Source organism: Herpailurus yagouaroundi, unplaced genomic scaffold, assembly GCF_014898765.1.
Source record: "Herpailurus yagouaroundi ecotype Mexico unplaced genomic scaffold, PumYag 182, whole genome shotgun sequence".
NCBI lineage: Eukaryota > Metazoa > Chordata > Mammalia > Carnivora > Felidae > Herpailurus > Herpailurus yagouaroundi.
The window spans coordinates 20,097,072-20,125,025 of NW_024412413.1; the positions used below are offsets into that span (position 1 = coordinate 20,097,072).

General features: G+C 38.1%; 1 protein-coding gene across 9 annotated transcripts in view; it reads right to left on the reverse strand.

Moving 5' to 3' along the window:
• MYBPC1 (myosin binding protein C1) overlaps nucleotides 1-10,323 on the reverse strand; it is a 97,484-nt gene extending 87,161 nt beyond the window's left edge. For all 9 annotated transcript variants that reach the window (XM_040491088.1, XM_040491091.1, XM_040491086.1 and 6 more), the window contains exon 1: nucleotides 10,190-10,323. In XM_040491088.1, coding sequence (XP_040347022.1) covers nucleotides 10,190-10,214 — 25 coding nt within the window. In that variant the 5' untranslated portion in view covers nucleotides 10,215-10,323. The remainder of the gene's footprint in view (nucleotides 1-10,189) is intronic.
• Between the last annotated feature and the right edge of the window lie 17,631 nt (nucleotides 10,324-27,954).

The window sequence follows — 27,954 nt, forward strand, 5'->3', positions numbered from 1 at the left end:
TAATAGTGATTCTTAGAGTATGATCTGGGATCCTTGAGAGCACCTGAGACATTTCTGGGGAGTCCACAAGGTCACAACTATTTTCATAATAATACTAAGACATTATTTGCCTTTTTCATTCATATTCTCTCACAAATATGCAAAGGATATATAATGTGTGATGACATCAACTCTCTGACAACTAATAGAACATGTGCTGTGTATTTTTATCTCTTAAAAATTTATCAGTTTTAATTTCTAATACAGTATATATTGATAGATATAATGTGTGTAGGCTTTTTAGTTTCTCAATAGTTATTAAGTGCCAATGTATCTGAGACCACAAAGTTTGAGAAACATTTAGAATTTATGATAAATCTTCTTAAAAAATTATTTTGTGTGTGGACACTTAAAAAAATAAACTTATGTCATATGCCTCATTCAGGAAAAATCTGTAGCCTTGATGAATTAAATGAATGAAGCAGTCAAAATAAAAACTATAAATTGGTTTGGTGGGCTTAAATATAACTTATTTTCCTATGTGTACAATAATGGAGACAATAATAGAGACAAAATACTGTCTGGTAATACCTCCCCTATTCAGAATTCAGCTATCTAGCAACCTCACTTATCCAGAGAACAGCTGCTGACCAGTCAATTTAAAAGGGTGTCCAAAGAGCGAAATGGATTTGTTTCAAGTTTCTCAAGCCCTGGGCACTAAAAGCCTAAGTGCTTGATTCACAAGAGAGCCCACCCAGGTCCTTAACAAGCCTGGGAATTGGGACTCTGGTGAGGCAGGCCAGGGGTGGGATTTAAGGAGGCACTCACTCACAAGTGCCAACTCGACCCTTGCATGACTCTGAGAGTGCGTGCCTCCTTAAACGTGATGCCCTAGGTGCCTTGTGGACACTCCACAGTGTAGCCCCACTCAGGGGGATTCCAGAATCCCCCTGGGGTCCACAGAAAAGAGAGGGGGACAGCTTAAAATACTGCCTGACAAGAGTAATAAAAGAAGATAGTGGACTTCTAGCAAGGGATGAAACAGGAGAGCTATGGAAAATTGCATTCAAAATGCAAATAATATGATTCTAATTAATACAAAAGCAAATAATTTGGGCTCTCAAGGCGTCACGTGGCACAATAACTGACATCTATAACTTAAGACAAAGTTATTTCCACTGTACTTTGGTTTCTTTAATTAATTAATTAATTAATTTATTTATTTATTTTTGAGAGAGACAGAGAGAATGAGAGCAGGGAGGGGCAGAGAGAAAGGGAGAATTTCAAGGAGGCCCTGGCTGTCAGCACAGAGCCTGATGTGGAGCTCGAACTCATGAACCATGAGATCATGACCTAGACTAAATCAAGAGTTGGACAATCACCTGAGCCACCCAGGCACCCTTGTACTTTGTTTTTAAAAGTAAGAAGTAGGGGCACCTGAGTGGCTCAGTTGGTTAAGCATCTGACTCTTGATTTTGGCTCAGGTCATGATCTCACATTTCTGTGAGCTAGCAGCACAGAGCCTGCTTGGGATTCTCTCTCTTCTCTGCCCCTACCCTGTGCATGCATGCATGCATGCATGCACACTCTCTCTTTCAAAATAAATAAAAATTAAAAAAAAAAAAAAAGCAAGGAGTAAAATGTTACATTGAAGGCATGTTTCTATCCAAATTGGTTGAAATAATACTGTTTGAGAACAAAATAAACTCTGAGATTCCAAGGAGACCAGCTATTCAGAATGCTTCAGTCAATTAAATCCATATTCATTTACTGTGGCTAAATATTGCCAAAAAATGTATTCTAAGGTTCTGAATACATGAAGTCTACTTGTGCATCAGGTATGCAAATTTTCAATGACTCATTATTCAGCTTGATGGAATTTCCCTGAACCCACAGGATTTTTTCCCCTTTCCTTGTAGAATTGTTATTTTTTATAAGATTTTAATTTTAAGTAATCTCTACACACAGTGTGGGGCTTGAACCCACAACCCTGAAGTCAAGAGTTGGCAGCTCTTCCGACTGAGACAGCCAGGTGCCCCCTCACCCCCACCCCAACCTCCAGTCAGGTTGGTCTTATGTCTTTCTAATTATGCATGTTTCAACTTCGGAATGTCATTCCACACAGGAAAAGAATTGAAATAGGGTTAGAATTGCACAGCAACAAATAGCTTCTCACTGTTAACATGGGGCTGGATTAAAATGAAGCCTTTTGCTAAGATCTGATGACTTGTTTCTTTAGCGTGATTCTTACCATATTTGAAGTAAGAGTCAAACGGGGGTTGAGTGGCATAGATGGGGTGGAGGTGGTGTGGGAAAATCTTTACTCAAATTGAAAAAGTTTAAAAATTTAGCACAGGTCACAAGGAAATTATTGCAAAAGTGATTCAAATTGTTAACAATTTCCCCTTTTAGTCCCTTATTCTGCCTCTCCCGGGGGTCTGTTCCTGGGCAGACCATCACCACAATCACAGCATTCTCATGTGGTTATTCGGTTATCAGATAAATCCCTTAAAGGCCTTGCCCCAACGCATTGCTGGGCCTCCGATTGGGTGACTTTTTAAAAATAGAGGAAGGACAGGCCTGATGCCAGGTGGGGTCATAAAAATAAAATTCCACAGCAGTAAACACAGTGGCACTCAATCAATCACAACCATATGTGGTCATGGAGAGTTCTTTATGTGACTATCTCAGAAATACTCAGACCTGGAAGACCCCACCTGCTAAACGCACCCCTGTGGGGAGAGAAATCTTAATGTTCCACAAACCCAAGCCTTTCAGCCGTTGGTGGCGGATATAGTTACATGTTCAACTGCACAGGGTGACTCTTTCAACTAAGTGGGAAAGGCCATGCTCCCACGACGGAACAGTGGAGAAACAACTGGTTATCTTCGTCTGCTTAACAACTGGAGACCCCTAAGTGGACATGATATATTTCAGTGGGAACACAACATAGGCTCTGGAGTAGAGACCTCTTATTTTATCTGGGCTTCTGTGGGTGAAAACTAAGATGATTCACCCCAAGTTAAAAAAGGAAATTCTCATGGCAGTGGCAGTGATGGCTATGATAACAGCAACTTCTTTGGAAGATATTATAAATATTAACAATAGTTATTAAATAAATATTAAGGAGAGGAGCAGGGTTATTATGTACCTTACAGTGGTTGTTCCATGTTGGTGGAAATGCCCTCAAAGTTTATGTTAAGGGTAAGGCATTTAACACTTTATGCCAGATTTTGAGTTCGCTGTTTTAGAAGGAAAATACTTAAGTTCTTACATGGTAGGTCCTATTCTGAGCTTTTTACTTTATTTATCTTATTTCCTTCATGCAAAGACCTAATGGGTCGGGTACTATTATTATTCACATTTCACAGAGGAGGAAACTGAAGCATATGAAGTGTAACTAACTCAATACATGGTACAGCTGGAACTTGAACAGCCTAGAATGTTCTATGAATAGTATACCTTGTTTATGTTACTGTGTTTAATAATGACTATGACTTAATATGCATAAGGGAAAAGCCAAAATACTATGCAGAATAATTCTAAATCCATCTAACCTTAAAAAATGAGAAATGAAAAGAAAGAAGTATACAAATATATTATTTTTAAGTTACAAGTAGAGCATTCTGTTGCAAGATATATAAAATTTTATAAAATGCAGAAGGTAATATCTGATACAAGCAAAGAATTCTGAGGAGTTTGAAAAGAGATTTGATACTGTTTACAGGAAGAATTGGATGATTTTGGAGAAAAAGAAAAACATTTTCTAGCCTAGGTTCTTGCAAATATCTATAGCACAAGTCAAAGAAAATGAATAAAACAAAAGTAAAGATCTAACATCTGACATATTAAACATAACTTTAGGTCTTATATTGATGTGCCAAACTGGCCCATAAAAAAGATTCCTGAGGGACCGTAAAAGGGCAAAAGACTTATCAAAGTGGATTTCAGACTTGAAAGGCATAATAGAAGCCAGATTACAGTTGGCTTTTTATGAACTCATTTTTAGAGAGAGAAATAAGCATGTAACGAAATGATCCTGGTTTGCCAAATCGACCACTTCACTCCCCAATCTGAAGGAATCTAAGACTTTACTCTGGAAATGCATAAATAATACACTGCCAATAATATAGAAATGGAAAACCCATAAATAATCTGCACCACGAATGGGAACATCCTGAAATTTGGCTTTCTGTCTATCTGCGTAGCTGTCCAAAACAAATGTACTTCTTATAAATTAAAACTGGGCCTAGCCACACAAAGTAGAGCACATGATATTGTCCCTTTGATGGTTTGGGACTGTTTTTATAAAAAGCTGTGGGGACAGAAGCCCTGTTCTCTCTGGTTATGAGACGCTTTGCATACTTACAGGAAATTCATTGATAAAGTCTTCTTTTTTCACAGTTTCATATTCCTTAATCACTATGCTTTCAAATTTTCGGAAACTGCTCTTGAATAAACGACTACTTCATAATTACCCCAACTAGGAACACTGTAATTCAGTAACTGCCTTTCCACATATTTATTGGGTTTTCCTCGGGTTTAATAGGCTGGACCAACAAGGACTCCAGAAAAGACAGCTGTTCCTATCAAGAGCTGATATGGGATAAAAACCAAGAAAGGAGACATGGCCGTATCCCCTCAGGTACACACATAAAATGGGTTTTGATTTTTTGATTTTTGATTTCTAGGGCTTTAATTCTGTTCTTTATTATCTAACACACCCAAGTGTGTCTAGAGATGAGATCTAGAATTACCAGAAATCACAGGCTGCCAAGAGTATATTGTGTCTCTTAATATAGGTTTCAAAGACAAATTAAGGAGGAGTGCAGATAAAAATAGTAATTATTAACAATAATAAAAATTCTTCTCCGTGTGTGCCTAAAGAGCCTACAAATACATGTTAGAGAAAATAATTATAAGAAATTTCTGCAAAAATAACAAAAATGCTTTTGCTTTTTAGGGCTGTAAAAACCACAGAACTTATTTTCTTTCACAACAACTCTCTAAAATTTTAAAAAGGGATATATTTACTTACAAAAGTATGGCAAAAACATTGTTTTCATATTTGCTCAAGTTTTTTAGAAAGACCGCTTGTTTATTTATTATTATGCCTGTGCATTTCTTAAAAGTGACTTCAGCCAGGGTGGTTTCTTCACCATTCATGTAGGATCGGGGATACTTTGAAATGGCTATAAGTAAGGAAAGTGTGAATTGTGTGCCCATAAGGGGCCTAAAATAAAATGTTTCAAGGCCATGTCTCGGGTCCAAAATAAAGGGAGTCATTGAGGGAACAGAGGCTTGCAAATGCTTTCCTTTTTCTCTTTCACTTGGGACCCTCAGACCCACTGAAGAGCCCAGCCTTTTTCTTTGCTCATTTTCAGGAACTCCCTTACAGCTGACTTTGTTGTACTTTGAAAGACCCGGAGAAGACATCTTCAGATTTACTGGATGAGAAACAAGGATACAACTTGTTTTTTCCAAAGTTTTTTTAAAGCGATATATTTAGGGCACTTGAGAGGAAAGAATTGGCCAGTCCTTTATTTATCTTCCTAACAGGTGCAGCCCGGGCAGTCATAAAAGCAGGCTACTGAAAAAGAATGATTTTGCCAAGTATTAAGCTTCTCTGGTGTGCATGCTTTTGTCCCAGAGTATTCCTTCCAACAGCAGAGAGCTCAGATCTACACCACTCCTCTCCTGTACAGAATGGCAAAGTTTTGTCAGGGGGAAAAATATCGTGACATTCATTTATACAACTTCTTCATTCCTCATCCAAATCTTCAACTTGACCTAAATGAACCATTTCAGATTTGGAGGAAAATAGTCGCCCTTGATAAAATAGCTCCTCCCTCTGCTCCCGTTCTTTCCCTTCCTTCTTACAAATTAACTTTTCCCCAATTTGAATGAAAGGTAATATTCTATACATAAGGTGACTTCTCCCAAAACAAATTTATTTTGGTGTTTGAAATAGGCCTTCTAGTCTCATGCAGGTGGAAACTGAAGGTCAAGGAGTAAATATGAGAGGAGGTTGGCCATCACCAGGGCACCTTTTCTGATGATGACTAAGCTTTGGGCGATGCTGAGAAATAAGCAAGAGGTGATGAATCCTGCTCTACATTCAGATAGATTTGGGGCAGAACTTTAAGATGTGATGAAATCTCTAGGGACCAAGAAAAAAAGATAAAGCAAAGGAAAAACTTCTATGGACTGAAAGAAAGTTATTCTCCTTTACCACGTTCCCATCCATTCCTACTGAGAAAGGTCAAGATAGTTTTGACAGATAGATCCTGTATGTTGATATAACCAAAGAGTCTGTAGCAACAATGCCATACCTTTGATTCCTGGAGTTATCAGAATGGTCCCTTAAAGTTATGGCCATAAATGAACCTATGTTTTGTCATGTTTGAGTTTTCAAGAAGAGATTTGACATGGAAGGTGAGAAAGCTATAGTGTCTTTCCCAAAGCTTTTTGAATCATACCCAGGCAACAAGGAGAACTTTTGCCTTTTTTCTATGAGTTAAGTACATGAAATACAATAGGGCCTGGTATATCACATAACAAAGAGTGAAATTGGTGTTAAGGCCTCAGATAATTTTTCTAGGTCCTGTAGATTCTGATAGTTAACAATTGTCTAAGTATATTAAAGAACCAGATTTTAATGATCACATACTATAGAGATAAAATTCTGATGAAATCATTTTATGGGTTTAAAAGCCATTCATGGCATTTTTAAAATATTAGAGGTTCTACCACAGAAGTATTTTCTAATTTCTAATTAGAAATTTTCAAGTTTCATGTTGATAAAGTCACTCCTTGAAGGAAAAGAGAAATTTCCAGTGAAAAGTGATTCTTTTACACATTAAATGCTCAGAGGCAATTAATCATGAGGGCTTTTAGAATAGATACCATGTTGTATATGTCTCTGAAATCCCAGAGACTAGCTTACAGTAAGTGCTCAATTAATAGTTGGTGCATAAATACATGTATCAGAAACTCTGGGAGATTCCCACAAATCTGAAACTTCCATCCACATCCTGTTACTATTTGATTGGAATAACTAGGCCTCAGGTTCTGCATGAATCCCAAGCAAAAGATAGCCCTTTTATCTGGAACTGACAGTAAAAATACTATAGTTGTCTAATGAATAAATATACAATTGATGAAGGTGGAGAGGAGGGCAATAGGAAATGGTTACTCCTTAAAAATAACGTTTTCCTGGGGCAACTGGATGGCTCAGTCAGTTAAGCGTCTAACTCTTGATCTCAGCTCAGGTCATGATCTCGTGGTTCGCGAGTTCAAGCCCCATGTAGGGCTCTGGGCTGACAGTGCAGAGCCTGCTTGGGATTTTACCTCTCTTTGTCCCTCTGCCATTCCCCAACTCACACATTCTATCTCTCTCTCAAAATAAATAACTAAAGTTAACAAAAAAAATAATGCTTTCTTTCTCCAGAAGGGGTTACTGAGCCAATCCAGAATGTTTTCAAGAATCTAAATCAGAACTGTTGACTAATTACTTCCATTAGACTTCCTCCTTGAGGTCCAAAGTTACACCTGTCCTTCCTCCACCTCCTTAGAAGATTTTAGTTCTCCCAAGACCCAACATGAAGCTCCCAGAATTTGGTCACTGTAGGTTGGGAGGCAGTTAAGAGAGATATCTTTTACACATTCAGATGCTGAAAACTCAGCCTCTTTTGAGGAGTTACTGCATCCTCCTGGATCCTAGGTTCATGTGTCCTATCAAGAGTCACAGCAAGTGGTCATGTCCTTCTTGGGCATGGTTCTCCCAGGTGGAGAGAAGATGTAAGATTTATAGGAGCTGGAGGAACCTGTCCCTTGGAAGTGTTTCTGCAGATAGTTTAAAGTGACTCTGAAGAGTTGGTTTGGTGGCAGGTTTTATTCTTGAGGCTATCTTTCAGAGGGATCCAAGCGGATGGAACAAAACCAACCCCAGGGAAAATGAAGTAAGTTAGGAGGAGGTACAAGGACCAGAATAGTTCCTGAATTGCCATACATCTTACTCTTTAATGTAAGTAATATGAAAGTGCAATGATTTCACCAGGAAAATTATGTAAGGTGCAGTTCCTTTAAGAACCCATTCTGCTGGTAAGGAAACGGAAAAAATCCCTGCACTTCCTTAAAGGATTTTAAATACATCAGTAACCCTCTTTTTATCCCCACTCCCCACCATCCAAATTTAAACTAACCGCAGAATCTATGAGTATAAAATTACTGTCCGGGGGGGGGGGATAAAAAGAGGGTTCCGGGGGGGGGGGGACTCTTACACAGAATATCAACCGTGCATTTATAGCAAAAGAAGATCATGGGGACCTTGGCATCTGTATTGATTTATTCAAAAAGAAAAAATAAATATTTGGGGGGAGGGGGGAATGCTGAAGTTAAAGATAGATCTTCCTTTTTGTAGCTCTAAAATTTCATGGTCTCTAAAAGCGGAGTGGGTCAGATTGAGTTGTAAAACCAGACCAAAAGTAAAACTTTATCACGTCTAGCAACCAACGTAATTTGATTGGCTTTATAAGCTCTACAGTCTGTCATCTTATTTATTAGTTTTTCAGCTTGTCATTTTCAATTGAGCATTAAAATAACACATGCAAATTTATCCACTAAATGCAAGATAATTAAAACAATATTCTGTCCTTAGCCAGGAAACATAGAATGCATTTCATCCAAATAAGCCTTGAAGAGGCTAGTCAAGTGACAGATCAAATAAAAAGGACACTTAATACACATGTAAATCATTTGCATTACAAATAAGACACTTTAGCAGGGGTTGGACTCACTGCCTGGTAGTTGGGATTAAGTTCCCATATTAATGCATGCATTTGGTGTGGTTATTTCGGGTGGAAGACTTCATCCATCAATGCCTCCACCACTAAGTAAAGCCAACCTGTAAACTGATCACCACAGCCTGTCAACACTGGTTACTTAATTACATAAAGAAAATATATTTCAAAGACTTTTGATAATTTGGTTAGTATTTCAATTTTAGGCCCCATGTCTAGCATCTTTTTCAAGGTTCTTCAAAACAATGACTAAAAGCAGTTTTAAGAATTAAAAGTGAAAATACTGAATACTATTTTTATGCTTCTGCTCATCTTTTTTTTTTTTTTTTGCTTTTATTTGCAGAAGTCAAAAATAAACTCCTGAAACCAATACTGCACTGTATGTTAACTAACTCAAATTTTAAATTAAAAAAGAAAAAAATGCAAAAACTAGAAAAACAAAATAAAATAAAATGAGCAGTGTTTTTAAAAAAAAGATGTCAAAAATAAAGATTTGGTAAGCACTAATGAAGACTAATATGAATGAAATAATATTTTAAAAAGACATTTCCATTAAAAATTAAGCTTCCTGTACTTGTGCTGTTAATTTGTGTTTTTCATTAGTCATTTTAGTAATTTCTAATTCTAATTTATTTATGTTACTAATTAGTAGTTCTTAAATATTGATTTTTTTTTATAAAAGGGAGAAACTTTATTAGAGGAAGCATTTCTTCTAATGAAGAATCTTATCCTATTTTCAGTGTAATTATCCTTAAAAGGCTACTTATTAAGAATATGTCTATAAGAAAAACCATTGAAGAACATAATGTAGCAGCGATATTCAAAGACATTCTCTTTTACCCAGTTGTCTCATTTTCTTTGCATGCAAGAATTTAATAATATAATAAGTAAGAAACTCCAAAAGCACTGATAAAAAAATAGCTGCATCTGTATATCTGTATATTTTAAATGTCTTCACATGAAAAAACATATAGCAAATCTGGAGATATTTGTTGCAAATTATTTTTTAAAATCTGATCAAATTTATTAACTAAGAAAGCATTACAAGCTTCTCCCACCACCCACAAATTGCAAATACATGGTGAGCATGGTGCTCGTATTCACCATGAGCAATTAACATCCTTAAATTACACTTTGAGGATACCTTTCAACTGAATGATAAAATTATAATTTGATCATTTTAGTCACTATCCCTTCATAAGCCATCTTTCTCAGATATTTTTGAATTCATTATACTCTTCCTATATTTTTCCTCTGGTCTGTGTACTGTAAAGGATCTTTTCCTTAAATCACAGTGATTCTATATCTTATAGTCTGTTTAAGAAACTGGGTATTTGTTTGAAAATAAATACCCAAATGAGCATACTGTATTCAAAAGTACAACAAAGAGATTTATGGATGAGTCTTACCCTCTTTCTTAGTGGGTTCTGGCATGACCACAATAAAACGTTATTCTCCAAAAGTTTGTTCCCCTCCGATACTAGTTGACAGAAACCCCACAGACAGTGAGAGATGGTGCAGGTCAGCGTGACAAGCAGTTGGGGAGAAGTCCAGTGCTTTTATACTGTGTCTGCACAGCAATCACGTTGGCACCGCCCTTTCTTCAACACAAGGATGCTGGAACTTGACAGCTATGAGGACCTTTCTCACATCTGTTGTCTGCACTCTGCTCTCTCGCCTACTGGAAGGAATCTCCTGTCCATCTCGTGTGGCTCTGAGAACACCTCTAACTTTCTAAATTCAGCTGCAGCTCCAAGTTCCTTCTTACTCTTGTCTTTCTGTCTGATGAGGCATGTGTCAAGTCAGGAGTACAGAATGTTTGCTGGATGATAAAAAATTAAATTAAAAATCATAATATGCCAATTCAACATATACCTTAATTTTCATTAAGATTATAAGGAAAAAAATCTCTGTGTTCAGATGACAATGTTTATGCTCCCATTGGCTTTTTGTATTCATCAGTTCTTAATTATTGGTGTTAATTTTCTTTCTCATTTTTTCAGTAATATGTTAATATTAATTTGTCAAGCCAAATTTCTATACTGAAAATCCTGCCTTATTTTTTGTTTTTGCAAGAATAGCAAGTGTTTCTGTTGGGATATACTTAGCATTTTCCTTTTTTCAAGAAATGTCCTGAAAAAAAATACCGGGCATATAAAAGAATGAAATAATGATACATGCTACAACATGGGGAAGCTTGAGAACACTATACTAAGTGAGAGAAGCTAGGTGCATAAGACCACAGTATACAATTCCACTGATATAAAATGCCCATGTTAGGCAAATCCAGAGTCAGAAAGTCAATTAGTGGTTGACTTTTTTCCAGGGGCTGAAGGGAGCTGGAATTGGGAGTCATTGATCATGGATGTGGAATTTCTTTGGGGGGTGATGAAAATGTGTTCTAGAGTTAGATAGTAGTGATGGTTGTATAACTTTGTGAATGTGTTAAAAACCACGGAATTGTTCACTTAAAAATATATGGGCCATGAGAAAATACAGTTAGATAGACCTATAGCCATTGTTTTGTTTCAAGGTGGCCAACAGACACACAAATGTAACCTCAGATATTGGCAAACTATATCAGATTTGGCCACTTTCTCCCAAAACTCTCATGGAACTGACAAAGAAGTATGAACTACCACATGGTCAAACTAAAAAAGACACCTTGCTTTCTTTGTCCACATGTGTGACACCTCAGAGACCAAGACTAAAATTAGTTCATGTGGAAAGACGACTGTTCACGTATCTTTATTGGTATGTGTTTTTGAGATTATTTTCGAGGGACTTTGATTGATTTGTACTGAACCAGCCACACTGTCTCGTTTAATTTCCCTTGTGGCTGAGAGCGCAGCTGGTCAGACTTAGCTCTACCAAACTCTGTGCCAAGCTAACTTTTCATATAAGGATGGAAACTCAACTTAGAACTCAATAGCATCATGCTTTAGCTATGTGGTGGGGAGGGGGAGGGAAGCCAGTTAAGAAGGTCAATGAACATCTTCTATAAAGAAAGCCTTTTTTCAACCACATAGTGAGACTGAGCACATTGTTTTGCTTTTCTAAAATATTCCCTTGCTTTTAGATGCTAAACAGCTGAATGCCAGCCAGAAAACAGACAATTTGGTAATATAAAGCTAGATATTCCTTGAAAGGAAAAGTAACCTTTTTTTGTCCTGAGTCTTCATGAGAGTATCAATTAACAGATGAAACAAATGAAAGAGGCTAGAATCTGAAGTCAGTTCCTTGGGTTCTATTTTTCGACCCATCATCAACCAGCTGAGTTACTCTAAGAATGTCAAGTGGCCTTTCTAGGCCTCAGTTTCCTTTTGTGTAAAATGAGGGACTAGAAAAAATGACCTCTGAAGCCCCTTCTAGGTTTAACGTCTTGATTCTATATGAGTAGTCCCTAAAAAAGAATCTTTTATTTTTCAGTATTCCCAGCACACTGGACACCACATGTAAAATGGACATAAGGACAAAGTGTCATATTGCAGAAGAATGTCTATAGTGATGGGCAGATTTCACGCGTGCCACAAGAGAGGTGCCATGCCATCATTGGCTTTGGCAGGAACTCCATTGGGTTTTTAATGCACTGATCATTTTACTGAAGTGAACAAATGCCAGGAAATATTGCAACCCATGGAGAAAATATTTTATGACCTGAAAAACTTTTTGGTAATATAGGACTTGATTGTAAAAAGACAAAAAATTATTGGAGGAATTGGAAGACACATTCTAGGATAAATGCCATCTATAAGATGGTTGAAGTAAGATTTAAGTTAGAATAACAAGTAGATATGTGTAATTTTTCCAGGACTATATTGTTTTAGGAACACATAACCCCTGTTTTGGATCTTGTATATCCATTTAGTAGGTTACAGACTTCATCTCCAACATCACTCTCAGGAAGTGGGGAAAATAGTCAACAAGGCTCTTTTTTTCATTTGTTAAATGCTTTATTGGGTTTTTCCTTTTTTATTATTTAGTGTTATATTTGGGTGAATGTAGCCCTAAAATAACAACAGTTAAATCAAGATAGAACTTTCTTGCTCACACAAAATAAGTCTAAAAGTAACTAATTTAGAGTCATTATAGGGGCTCCACAGTGTCATCAGGATTCCAGGCTCCTTCTTCCTGCTCCACCATCCTCCAGGTAACTTCATGGCTTACTGTGGCTGCAAGTACTCTAGCTATTACGTTCACATTCCAGGCAGCATTAAAAAAAAAAAAAAAAAAAAAAAGGACTCAATTTTCCATTTTAATAAGACTTCTTTGAAGTTCCATACAAAACATCTAATACCTATCATTGGCCACAACTTGATTATATGGCCACATTTGGCTACAAAAGAAGCTGGGAAATGTAGTCCTTTATTCTTGGTTACAATGGAGTTCTGTTACTGAAGAGAATGAAGCGAAGGAGTGTTGAATAGGCAAATATCAATCTCTGCCAGGTCTTCCAAAACAAAAGCAGTAATATTCCCTGCCTCAACCAAAGAATACAGAGAAGTATAAATGTAAGCTTCATCCTCTCTCCAACCTTGATCTCACTCCATGATGTGAATGAAAGTCTACATTTCCTTGTGTATGTAAGGACATAGCAGGGAGTTATTCATATAAGTTTCACATCTTATTTTTCATATATTTTTCATAAGCAGGAGTTATTCATATATTTCTTTAAGTTTATTTTGAGAGAGAAAAAAGAGAGAGCGCATGAGCAGGGGAAGGGCAAAGAGAGAGAGGGAGAGAGAGAATCAAAACAGGCTCTACACTGTCAGTGCAGGTTGGGGTGGGGATGGAACTCACAAACCGTGAGATCATGACCTGAGCCAAAATCAAGAGTTGGATGCTTAACTGATTGAGCCACTCAGGCACCCTTATTCATCTATTTTTTATTTACTCTTTACTTTTTACATTACCCTTCAAGTTACTTTTTCCATTTAACCTGTCATAGACATCTCTTCGTGCTAATGTGTGTGTGTGTGCGTGTGTGTATACCTAACTCAATCTTTTTAATAGCTGAATAATCATTCATGGTATGGAAGTGCCATAGTGAGGCATATTTTTTCAACTAACTTCCCTTTTGATAGACATTTAGGTTATTTTCAGTGTTTCCCTACCACACTTAATACTGCAATAAGCATCATAGACGATAACCTTATATATCAATACTTTTAAATTAGGAAGATAGATTCTTAATAGTGAGCTTGCTGGTGCAAATGTATAGTTTGAATCTTAACAGATTTTTACTAGATTACACTCCCAAAAGGTTGCCTATGCTTTAGGTCAATCAGCAACATATGAGATTGCCTATTTTCTTATACCTTGGATTTTATCATTAAAAACCTCCCATAACTTGTCAAATTAATGATTGAGAAATTATTATTTATTATTTGAGTTTCCATTTTTCCAAAAGGTTAAGCAGGATTTCATGTCCGCTGGTGAACTTGTTTCTTTTTCTGTGAAACTGCTTTTTTCAAATACTTTACTTTTTATTAATCTTAACTCTGTAATATATGTTTCAAATAATTTTATCATTTTTGGTTTTTGATTCTATGATGTCTTTTGCTATCACAAAATTTTAAAATATGTATTTATTCAAGTCTGTCATCTTTTCTTCTATAGCTTCTGGATTTCCTGTCTTATTTAAAAAAAAAAAAAAAAGTCCCTCCACCCAGGATTACTCTTATAAATTTTCTTCAAATATTTTAAAATATTAAAATATTTTCTTATGTGAATTAGGGGGCCCAAACTTGTTTGTGTTCCCTCCTCACACATGCTGGCCTGCACCATTTCACTGTTATTTTACCACTGACTTGAAATGTTATCTAGAGTTTATGTTAAGTTCCCAAATAAACGACTCCATTCATAGAGGCCGTGTACCTTTTTCACTTGTCAGTGTGCTTTCTCTTTAAACCCATGACACAATTATTCCCTATTTACCCCCTCCTCAGCCCTCCACAAGCAACATGTTTCTGTCTCTGTGTATTTACCTATTCTGTGAATATTGTATATAAATGGACTCATTTGGTATGTGAACTTTTGTGGCTGGAATATTCTGTCTGATATTGATACTGAGGTCTGTTCCTTTCTGACAATAAATAATACCAAACATGAATAAATAAACTAATGAAGCAAAAGTATCTTCCATCTAAAGGATACATTTCCAATAAAATGCTATTTTGTGCTTAATAATTATTTATCATGTAATATCTTTTATGTTGCTTTAATCAATTGTGTATAAACAACACTTCTAACAATAACTTAATTCTAAATACATTACTAACACTATAAAAGCCTTGTGGTCACAGAAAAAAAAATGTTTAAAAAAATTTCTATTTATATAACTTTTGAGGCAAAGAAAGATAAGATAAAACATTTTTTTTCAACGTAAGGCAATAAATTATATTAAATGGGAATAGAATCCTATGAAGTTATGGGGCACCTGGGTGGCTCAGTCGGTTGAGCGTCCAACTTGAGCTCAGGTCATGATCTCACGGTTCATGGGTTCGATGCCCACGTCAGTCTCTGTGCTGACAGCTCAGAGCCTGGAGCCTGCTTCGGATTCTGTCTCCCTCTTTCTCTCTGCCCCTCCCCTGCTCACACTCTGTCTCTCTCTCTGTCTCAAAAATAAAAAAATATTAAAAAAAAAGAAAAAGAATCCTATGAGGTTAAGTAGAATGAAAATATTTACCCAGGGAGAAAGGGAATAATGTTAAATTTCCTGTGTTTACTAGAGGAGAAAGCAGGAAAAGACCTCTCTGACCTCAGCTGCAGCAATTTCTTACTTGACACATCCCCAAAGGCAAGGAAATTAAAAGCAAAAATGAACTATTGGGACCTCATGAAAATAAAAAGCTTCTGCACCGCAAAGGAAACAATCAACAAAACTAAAAGGCAACCAATGGAACGGGAAAAGATATTTGCAAATGACATATTGGACAAAGGGCTAGTATCCAAAATCTATAAAGATCTCACCAAACTCCACACCCAAAAAACAAATAATCCAGTGAAGAAATGGGCAGAAAACATGAATAGACACTTCTCTAAAGAAGACATCTAGATGGCCAACAGGCACATGAAAAGATGCTCAGTGTCACTCCTCATCAGGGAAATATAAATCAAAACCACACTCAGATATCACCTCACGCCAGTCAGAGTGACCAAAATGAACAAATCAGGAGACTACAGATGCTGGAGAGGATATGGAGAAATGGGAACCCTCTTGCACTGTTGGTGGGAATGCAAATTGGTGCAGCCACTCTGGAAAACAGTGTGGAGGTTCCTCAAAAAATTAAAAATAGACCTACCCTATGACCCAGCAATAGCACTGCTAGGAATTTACCCAAGGGCTACAGGAGTGCTGATGCATAGGAGCACTTGTACCCTATAGCAGCACTCTCAACAATAGCCAAATTGTGGAAAAAACCTAAATGTCCATCAACTGATGAATGGATAAAGAAATTGTGGTTTATATACACAATGGAGTACTACAGTATGGCAATGAGAAAGAATGAAATATGGCCCTTTGTAGCAACGTGGATGGCACTGGAGAGTGTGATGCTAAGTGAAATAAGCCATACAGAGAAAGACAGATACCATATGTTTTCACTCTTATGTGGATCCTGAGAAGCTTAACAGAAACCCATGGGGGAGGGGAAGGAAAAAGAAAAAAAAGAGGTTAGAGTGGGAGAGAGCCAAAGCATAAGAGACTCTTTAAAACTGAGAACAAACTGAGGGTTGATAGGGGGTGGGAGGTAGGGGAGGGTAGGTGATGGGCATTGAAGAGGGCATCTTTTGGGATGAGCACTGGGTGTTGTATGGAAACTAATTTGGCAATAAATTTCATATAATAAAAAAAAATAAAAAAAAATATATTGGGGCACCTGGGTGGCTCAGTCGGTTAAGCAGCTGACTTCGGCTCAGGTCATGATCTCACAGCCCGTGAGTTCAAGCCCCGCGTCGGGCTCTGTGCTGACACCTCAGAGCCTGGAGCCTGTTTCGGATTTCTGTGTCTCCCTCTCTCTGACCCTCCCCTGTTCATGCTCTGTCTCTCTCTGTCTCAATAAATAAAACGTTAAATATATATATATATATATATACACACAAACAAAAAATAAATAAATAAATGTCCTGTGTTTAAAGAGCTTTTTTATATGTTTTGAATATGTTAGGGTGGGTATTGTACCACTCTGACATTTTTATTCCATGGAGATATTTAAAATAGTAAAGTTAGGGGCACCTGGGTTGCTCAGTCGGTTAAGCATCGACTTCAGCTCAGGTCATGATCTCACGGTTTGTGGGTTCGAGCCCCTCATCAGGCTCTGTGCTGACAGCTCAGAGCCTGGATCCTGCTTCAGATTCTGTGTCTCCCTCTCTCTCTGCCCCTCCCTGCTCACGCTCTCTCTCTCTCTCTCTCAAAAATAAATAAACATTTAAAAAATAAAATAGTAAGCTTATGGTTTTATTTTTATTTTTGATGCCAACATTTATAGAAGGCTGAAAATGATATTCTTTGCAACTACTTAAGCTTATGACAGAAACTTTTAAATAGCAATTTGAAAATCTGTAAAGATCATCCAAAATTTGCTTTGAAGGTGCATTAGCTTGGGCTACCCTAACAAAATACCACAGATGGGGTATCTTAAACAACAGAACTTGATTTCTCGCAAGTCGGGAGTCCAGAAGTCTAAGATCAGAGTATCAACACGGTCAGGTTCTGGTGAGGGCCCTCTTCCCAGCTATAGACAGCCACTTTCTCACTGTGGCCTCATAGGGCAGCGAGAGACAGAAAGTAAGGTCTCTGGTGCTCTTCTATAAGGGCACTAATCCCATTGTGAGGATCCCACCCTCATGACCTCATCTAAACCTAATTACCACCTAAATGCCCAATCTCCAAATACCATCAATTTAGGGTTAGGACTTAGCATATGAATTTTGGAGGCACACAGTTCAGTTCATAGCAAAAGGTACGTGAACAAAGTAGCTTCAGGGCTTTGTTTAAATGACCCATTTTAATAAGAGACTTAAAAAATGAGAACAAACTGAGGGCTGATGGGGGTGGGTGATGAGCATTGAAGAGGGCATCTTTTGGGATGAGCACTGGGTGTTGTATGGAAACCAATGTGGCAATAAATTTCATATATTTAATATATATATATATATATATATATATATATATATATATATAAAATAAATGACCCGTTTTAAGAGAAGAGAGTGGTCAGGAAGAAGTGGCTCACTGATTTAAGTGGCAATAAAAAGAGCCTGCCCCTCCCTCTGCTTCTGCTTTTCATCTCTTCCTTTGCTTGGGTCCTTGGGGTTTGGGGTGGGGAGCTTTCCCCAAGATTCTGCTCCTATCCCTCTGTTCTTTATGTATATTCTCCCCCTTGGTGAGCTAACCCTCCTCACCTTGTCATCTACGACTGTGTGAATGACTCGGAGAACCTATCTCTGACCTTGACCCTGAGCTCCACTTCTGAACATACAATGTGTACTGAGTATTAAAAATTTAATCCATTAGAGATGTAACAATCGCTAAAATTGTTATATTTCCTTCCCATTGTTTCCTAAGCATATTTTGTGGAGAGTTTTTGAGTTTTAACTAAGTTGTGAAAAGCAGAGTTCCAGGATCCAAAATGAAATTAGTCCAAATACAACAGAAAACAGGTTATCAAGTGATTTAAAATTTAAAGTGTGACCCCACAGAATTATTACTGACATTCTAAGGTCTATCCATTCTCCCAGTCATAAACTGCCTCGTTGTATGTGAAACTAGAAAGAACAAGTGTGGCAAAGGTGGTGACAGCTTGGTGAATTTGTAAAATTTTAGCAGAGTTTTGCAAAGCAATGACTACAGAGAATATTGTTTCCCTTTCTTTCTATGTGGGGTGTGGGGGGGGATTGAGGTGTGTGTATGGGTATGGGGGGTGGGGTGTGTGTGTGTGTGTGTGTGTGTGTGTGTGTGTGTGAAATTTGTTCTATGTGCCCTTGCAGCTACCCGGACAGTGATGTTTCTACCCACGACATTATAAATTGATATGATGAATAACTTATCTTTAAATTTAGCCCACTAGTGAACAGATGGTGATAAAATTGAAGACGTTGCCCCCCAAAACTCTATAGGAACCTATTCCATTTAAAAAACTTTCTTGCACAAAATGTTCCTGGACTCATCATTCTTGAAATGAAAAAGAAAGAAACCTGCCTTCTTGACATTCCTTAGTGTGACTTTGAATTTTATCTCACACCAAGTACAAGTTCATGCTGGAAGCCTTGCAGGCTATCAATAGAACTCTGCTCACCCGCCTTATTTTAAAGCAGAAGCATGTTAAGCTCTCTAAGCCTCCTCTCATAAGACATACCCTTCATCTCCCAAATTAGTCCTGGTGCCTTTGCTGGACCCCTTCCAAGATTCAGATGTTCTTTTAAGCTTCATGTCCTACCACACACCATGCAGTAGACTGCCAGCAGTGAGAGTTCCTTTGCCTCAAAATCTCCTTTAATTTATGGACCCTAACAATTTCCAGCATCCATATCTCTTACTCTGTGCTTGTAGTGCTTACTGAAAAAACAAAAAATTGTCTCTAATTTTGATGACTATAGATTACATGTACCATACATTTATTTTCAGTAAGAAGCGAAAACCGAAGCAAAACAAAAAAATGAAGTACAGTGTCATGTACATCAGAGCTGTCTGACCTTGACCCATCATTTCCCTCTGCTGATCTTCATTCCTACTATTTCCTGCTGCTGAAGCAATGTTCCTTCCCATCACAACGGTGCCAAAGGGGACCCATTTTGGAAGGATAAACTTGAAGTGATTTCCTCCATAGTCTTCTCTAATGCTCCAGTTGGAAATTATCTCTGGCTTCTCTCAATACTTTATATACAATCCTTGTATGGTGACTGCAGCCTTGTTTACCTCATATTGTCCTTGTTTGTGTGTCTTCATTGCTTAAGCCAGAGACCTCAACCTGGTAGCCTACTAGCTAATTCCAGTTTGCAAATGAATTTTGTGTGGCCCCCACACTTGTTTCATACAAAAAATATAAATATCATATGAAAGATGAATTTATGACTTCTCTTGGAAATATTTGGTCCAGAAAGAAACAATAAGCTGGAGCTCAACAGGGGCCACCGCGGTTGGCTTCTTGGGTCACTTCAGTCATTTATGTTACATGCCTAGTCCAGGTGGGCATTTGAACTTGCAGTACTTAGTCTAGACTATAGTATTCTTGAGGCAAGATCTTATCTTAATCGTATTTATAGGCTACAGCAGACACTTAGTAATTTGCAGCTGAAAAACTAAGTGTATCTGGTTTGAGAGGCAAGTGTTTCTTTTTTCTTGAAAGTGACTTTGAGGGGCGCCTGGGTGGCGCAGTCGGTTAAGCGTCCGACTTCAGCCAGGTCACGATCTCGCGGTCCATGAGTTCGAGCCCCGCGTCGGGCTCTGGGCTGACGGCTCAGAGCCTGGAGCCTGTTTCTGATTCTGTGTCTCCCTCTCTCTCTGCCCCTCCCCCGTTCATGCTCTGTCTCTCTCTGTCCCAAAAAAATAAATAAACGTTAAAAAAAAAATTAAATTCTAAAAAAAGAAAGTGACTTTGAGGTTTGTCACTGGGATCTGACCAGTTCATCCCATTCTCCTGTCCCATCATAACACTGTTCAAAATTATCAATAAGTATTTATTCACTTTCTACTATGCGTTAAACACTTGGAGACACAAAGCAAAAAATGTGGCACCCTGCTTCATCCCAAAGGGGACTATTTGAGGTAACAAGAAATATACACATGGAATAATTTGTGAGCAAGATAGCATTGCAATTTCAAAGCCGCACACAGAAGTGTTTAACACATGAGATGCTGGAACCCGACAGAATTGGGTTCAGATCTTGGCTCTGTACTTAGGATCTTCCAATATTGGACAAATTATTTACCCTCTGAGCCTTAGTTTCCTCATCTTTTGCTGGCCCCTTTCAAGATCTAGCCTGAGACAATAATAATATCTGTCCTGTAGAGATGTGAGAGGATTAAATGAGCTAACACATGTGAAGTCTTTGGTACCATGTGTGGACGTGCTAAGTGTTCTACAGGTGGAAGGAGTTATACTGGCAGTGAAATGATTCAGAATCGTCTATGGCAGATTCAAGAACATCTAATCACTTTACAACATTTGCCAAGCGCTCTTTCCCATATAGTCTGTATTATCAGCCAGGCTGCTATATTCTACTAAAAATGGCTGCTTAATATCCAGAGTTTATTCCTATGTGGGATTGCTGATGCTGTGTGGGTGTGATGGAAAAGATCGGTTCGTCATTATGAGTCCTTTCACGCTGTGGACATGTAAAGGCCAGCCCTTGGTCTGCAGCTGCAGCTGCTATTTGCAGTGCTGGGCCTCTGAGATGGGATTCTGGGGCTCAGATTTATTTTCTGCTCCATGCCTTTGTTTGAAAAGACTGTAGTCCCGCTCAGCTGCCTTGACTGTTGCTGCTGTCCCGCAGTGCCCTCATTTTGCCTCCGTGGGTGAAGGTGTGCTTCCTCCCTCGGCTGTCTCCCAGAACATTCAGGGAACCACTGTCATTATTCATTAGTAAACATTTATAATGTCCTGGGCATCTTGCTAAGCATTTTACATGTATTATCTCATTTAAGTCTCACTGTTATTCTCATTTTAAGATGAGGAAACTTAGGGGTTCCTGGGTGGCTGCCAGTTAAGTGTCCCAACTTTGGCTCAGGTCATGATCTCTAGGCTCTTGGGGTAGAGCCCCGTGTCTGACTCTGTGCTGACAGGTCAGAGCCTGGAGCCTGCTTCAGATTCTGTGTCTCCCTCTCTCTCTGCCCCTCCACTACTCACGCTCTGTCTCCCTCTCTCCCTCAAAAATGAATAAGTATTAAAGAAAATATTTAAGATGAGGAAACTGAGGTACAAGGAGATTAAAATTTTTTTCAAAGCTCACAGTAAGAAGTGGAACAAGTATTTGAAAGCAGGTATGTTTCCCAGAATCCACGGTCTTAACCATTAAACTATACCTCCTCAAATAAATTTAGGTTAATATCTTTCCTTTGAAAACACATTTCTTCCAGTCTTTAATTGTTTAATCCTCCCTTAGCAGGACAACAAGGGTGTCCTCTCTAGGCTCACTTCATAGGCCTCCATAGAGTCATCTGAAACAGTACTGAAGGACTCTGAATAGCATTTGGACTAAGTGAGGAAAATGCAGTGATCTTTTTTAATGTTTATTTATTTTTGAAACAGAGAGAGACAGAGCATGAGTGGGGGAGGGGCAGAGAAAGAGGGAGACACAGGATCCGAAGCAGGCTCCAGGCTCCGAGCCGTCAGCACAGAGCTGGATATGGGGCTCAAACTCACAAACCAAACTGTGAGAGCATGACCTGAGCCGAAGTTGGACACTTAACCGCAGAGCCACCCAGGTGCCCCAAGGGTCTTTATATTTTAACTTTGAGGGAATGTACTAATAGATTGATTTCATTAGTTAGGGCCGCAAGTCAAAGTCACAGCATCATTTTAATGTTTCTGAAGAATATATTGTTCTTAGTTTCCATCAAGCAGAAAAGAGAAACATTTTCATATCTTAGGGCTTTGTCAAGTTCAAAGTCTTTTAAGTTAAAAAAAATTATGTATATTCAAATTATGTCAAGTCCAAAAGTCTTTAGATATTAATGGGAAGCCTATGCACATATTTAAGAGCTGAAGAAACACAAAATGATCTGATCAGCACGGTTCAGAGTTGGTTGGGAGTTGGGCTCTTAACAAAAGAGAACTAGGTACTGCGAGATAGAGTACAGAGAGCCTCCCATCAATTTTCAAAGCCCAAACCACAGTGACTAAGAGAAGGAGCTCAGGTTGACAGTAGAGGGTGGAGAAGAATCACTAAACGTCTCTGGAGCTCTAGGTGTCATGTCTGGATAAAATCACAGGTCCCAAATAATCACTATTACCTGGTATAGTATCTATCTTTATTGTGAAAAGGGCAACCTCAGTTAACTAGCCTAGTAATTGTCTTCATTAAATGAGGAGGTATTTTTGTTGTTGTTGAGAGACTGGGGGAGGGGCGTGAGTGAGCGAGGGGCAGAGAGAGACAGAGAATCTCAGAGAGGTAGAGGGAGACAGAGAGGCAAAGACAGAGAGAGAGAGAGAGAGAGAGAGAGAACTGGGGCTCATCTGAAGCAGGGCTCATGCTCACCAGAAGTGGGGCTCAAGCAGGGCTCCTGCTTACCCCATGCTGGGCTGGAGCTCACCTGATGGGGGACTTGAACTCAGGAACATGTGAGGCATGCCCTGAGCTGAAGTCAGCTGCTTAACGACTGAGCCACCAGGTGCCCCCATGCATTTTTTTTTTTTAACTCTGGAAATATTTAGAATTAAGTCTAGGAAAAATTTCAGAGAATCAAAACCATGGTATGAATATTGTTGTATTGATGTATTGGCATTTGTCCTGTACTATTTAGAAGACAGCCTCATAACTCCAACTGAAAACGTGTAATTGAGTAATTGGTTTAGAATTGTGGTTTTAAGTTGAAATCTCATTGAGTTTTTGGGCGATATCAGCATATCTAAGGGAATTTTATTTTATACAAACACATGAGTTATTTAAGTATTTAAGAATCTATTTAAGAAAAGTAAAATCTTTTAAACAAAACTCAAATATATTAAATTTATAAACTATAGCCTATTATATGTGCTACTTTGGAAAAATGATTTAGCTAACTAGATTTATTTTTATTTATTTTTTTAAGTTTATTTATTTATTTTGAGAGAAAGAAAGAACACATGCCAGTGGGGGAGGGGCAGAGAGCAAGAATGCCAAACAGGCTCAGCACTGTCCCTGGGGAGCTGGATGTGGGGCTTAAACTCATGAACTGCAAGATCATGACCTGAGCTCAAGTTGGACACTTAACCAACTGAGCCACCCAGGTGCCCCTAGCTAACAAGATATATAAGTGGAACAATCATATGCTATCTCCTTAAAAGTGATCGCTAAACTTTACCACAGGTAAAAATATAATTATTGTATTTGTAAGCTCAGTTTAAGAGCTTAAAAAACCTAGATTTATAACGTGCAATTATGATAAACAATACCAATTGTTTATTCCAAAGCAAATCTCCAAATAATCTTTGCTATGTACAAATGCCTCCAGCACACCCTAAACCTTCCATGTACAGGAAGCCTGTCATTTGATTCAATTACAGTCTCCTGAGATATACAAGACTCCTATGACCAATCATTATAGGGGACCTCAATCCAATTCAGTTCAATGTCTATTTGTTGAGCATCTCCTTTGGGTCTACCACAGTGTTAGCACGGGGTATTCAACAATGAAAAGACTCAGTGTCTGCCCTCACACAGCCTATAGTTTGCTGGGGAGACAGACATGAACAACTCACCTCATGACAGTTCACCACATTATCACACTCATGGTGGAGGGTTGGGTTGAGCACCTCTTCAATACCACCTAGTGGACTAGAGTTTCCTGTTACTGATACTATTATTGGTGTAGTATAGTTTCTTGGTGACACCATGGAACTATTCAAGAAGCCAGATATGATTTCTTTCATTGGTTGAAGGAGAGTCTGCCCCCACCTGTTCAAAGGATAATGCAACGTAGTCAAAGTTGCATTATCCACACAGTATGACTGCTGTTTTTCCCATATTCCTTATCAGGGTTAATAGCTCTACTCTCAGTTCAGTTGTCCAAGCCAGAAAATCTGATATCACATTGTCCCCCTATCCTCCAAGCTCTAATAAGTCTATTTGCACCATAGCATCTTGGTCATTTACCCTCTTATAGACAAATGGAGATTATCACAATTGCACATATAGGTCAGGTCTCCTGTTACATCCATGTGTCTCTATTTGCGTATGACTTGCATCCTGGGACATATTTCCAAGTAGAAGATCTACAGAGTCATATCCCATACTTACATTACATAAATGACCTAAACCTCCAATAACATTTTTTAAATCCTACAGTTTGTATGTTTGTGATTCTGGGTCCTCCATACAGGACCTTAGTTGGCTATCTCCCATGAAGTTAGTCTTTTCTATAATCCCAGTTAGGGAATTAAACATTTTCTCAAAAAAAAGTTACTAAAGAGGGATGAGGTTCAGATATGGTACCTAAAAGCCTCTTAGACCCTTCCTCATAGGGATTAAGAGCTTTCCCACACAGGCCTTTCTTCTCCTTAGGACTATGTGGATGGGTTCTGAGCCTTCCAGGCTAACACCACAAAACAAATATTTAAACTCTGAAATTAGAACAACCAACTTGAAAATTCTTGGCAATATTTATAAAAGCTGAATGGGACCCTGCAATTCCACTCCACACTTAATGATGTATGCACTTTTCTGTATGCATATTATACTTCAGTGCAAACTGATCCAGCTGCTCTGGAAAACAGTGTGGAGTTTCCTCAAAAAATTAAAAATAGGGGGCGCCTGGGTGGCTCAGTCGGTTAAGCGTCCGACTTCAACTCAGGTCACGATCTTGTGGTTCCTGGGTTCGGGCCCCGCATTGGGCTCTGGGCTGATGGCTCAGAGCCTGGAGCCTGCTTCTGATTCTGTGTCTCCCTCTCTTCTGACCCTCCCCCGTTCATGTTCTGTCTCTCTCTGCCTCAAAAATAAATAAACGTTAAAAAAAATTAAAAAAAAATAGAACTACCCTATGACCCAACAAAAGCACTACTAGGAATTTATCCAAAGGATACAGGAGTTCTGGTTCATAGGGGCACTTGTACCCCAATGTTTACAGAAGCACTTTCAACAATAGCCAAATCATGGAAAGAACCCAAATGTCCATTGACGGATGAATGGATAAAGAAGATGTGGTTTATATATATAATGGACTACTACTTGGCAATGAGAAAGAATGAAATCCTGCCATTTGCAACAATGTGGATAGAACTGGAGGGAATTATGCTAGGTGAAATAAGTTAGTCAGAGAAAGACAGATATCATATGTTTTCACTCATATGTGGAACTTGAGAAACTTAACAGAATACCATGGGGGAAGGGAAGGAGAAAAAATAGTTTCAAACAGAGAGGAAGGCAAACCCATAAGAGACTCTTAAGTACAGAGAACAAACCGAGGGTTTATTTGGGGGGCTAGGGGGGTGGTGGGAGACAGGAAAATGGGTGATGGGCATTGAGGAGGGCACTTGTTGGGATGAGCATTGGGTGTTGTATGTAAGCGATGAATCATGGGAATCTACCCCCGAAACCAAGAGCACACTATATACAATGTATGTTACCTAACTTGACAATAAATTATATTAAAAAAATAACATTTTCTTTATTTCTTTATAAAATAAAATCTTTTAGCTATGAAAAAAATCAACTTTGGGATATAGCTCCAAAATAATATAGGCAGCAAGGGACTTGGTAGAATAAAAATCAAAAAGATTGGCTATGAGTTGATAGTTGTTGAAGCTGGGTGATTGATCATTATACCTATAGAATGATCATACTCTTGTGTTTGAAGGTTTTGATAATAAAAATACAAAAACCAGAGGAAAAAAGCTAATTACCTATCTTAGGCTAATTATAATGGAAAGGCTGACTGGAGGAAATGAAATCACCTCTCCCCACTTTCTCCTAGTGTGAAATCTTTGGAAAATAATTTAGTAAAAGCTGCTTTATTCAACATGATAAGAGGGTGGGCTAATAAAAAATATGTGATAATTTTTAATGATATCTATCAATATTTGTATGTAGACTTTACAAGTGCACATTCAGTCATCTATCTTTTGATATAAAACTAAGTCTTTTTCTTTTTTAAATATGCTGACTAGAGATCTTTGTTAATTTATCACATAAATGGCATTCATAGGATTTCCAACATTTGTTCCACAAAAGCAGAGCCAAAATTTAGTCCTAGAATTCTTCTAGATTATTATTATTTTCTAAGTCTTACAGTTCATAGTTTCACCACTTGGGCATTTATTTTTGCAATTTGAATTAATTATGTATTCCACCTAGTTATCAAATAACCCTCCACATTCACATTTAATCTGTTTACTTAACATTTAATTAAATTCTAATTACAAGTAAATGGCATAAACAAGTTTGGGAACAAAAAATACTCTTGATAAGGCTGTAACTCCATTGGTAAGAGAGGTAAGCTTGTGTGGGGTGCCTGGCTGGCTCAGTCAGTAGAGCATGCAACTCTAGATCTCAGGGTCATGAGTTCAAGCCACATTGGCATGGAGCCTACTTAAAATAAAAAATAAATGGAAAAGAAAAGAGTATTCCAGGGTGGTAGGGGCATCAGTCAGCACGTTTCTAGAGAAAGGTGGTTAATTTTTCCAGTTAAGTAGAGTTGGATAAAAATAGTTGATAGTAATGTCTATTAATTCTTGTCTACTTAGTCTGACTCAAGCATTATGCTCAGCATTTTGCATATTTTATTCCATTAAAAAATTCTTTTTAATGTTTGTTTATTTACTTTGAGAGAAGGGGGCAGGGGCAAGAGAGAAGAGAGAAAAATCCCAAGCAGGCTCCACATTGCCAGTGCAGAGCCTGATGTGGGGCTCAATCCCACAAACTACGAGAACATAACCTGAGCCAAAATCAAGAGTCAGATGCTTAACCAACTGAGCCATCCAGGCGCCGCTACATTTAATCCTTTATTAAGGATTCTGTGTTCATTATTTCATTTAATTCTTTCAATATCCCTGAAATTATCATCACCATTTCACAGATGAAAAAGAAAAAAACAAACAAACAAACAAACAAGTTTCAGATAAATTGAGTCATTTGTCCAAATATATAGATATTTAGAAAATAGAAGAGTCAGAATTTCAACTTGTGTGGTCTGTCCAACACTCACCCTTAGCTACTGTGGTCTCTGCTTCTCATTTTCAGTAAGTCATGGAAAGCTGGGAAAAAAATGGTTAAAGCATGTCCCCATTACCTAAAGTAGGAGAACTTCATTTGACCAAAAATGCCCTCCACTTCAAAGTGTCTCAGGCTCACATTTTGAGGGCTTACTAAATAGGGAATAGAGCAAGATACCAGAGGAAGCCAACTGTCTGGCTTCATCCTTTCTTAGGAAGCTAGCTCTGAAAGGAGAGAAAGACCTTGGTAAGCATGACGTCATAAAGTAGCCATGAGGCACCCTCAGTAAGACAAGTTCACCTTCTTTAAATAATTTCTGTGGGTA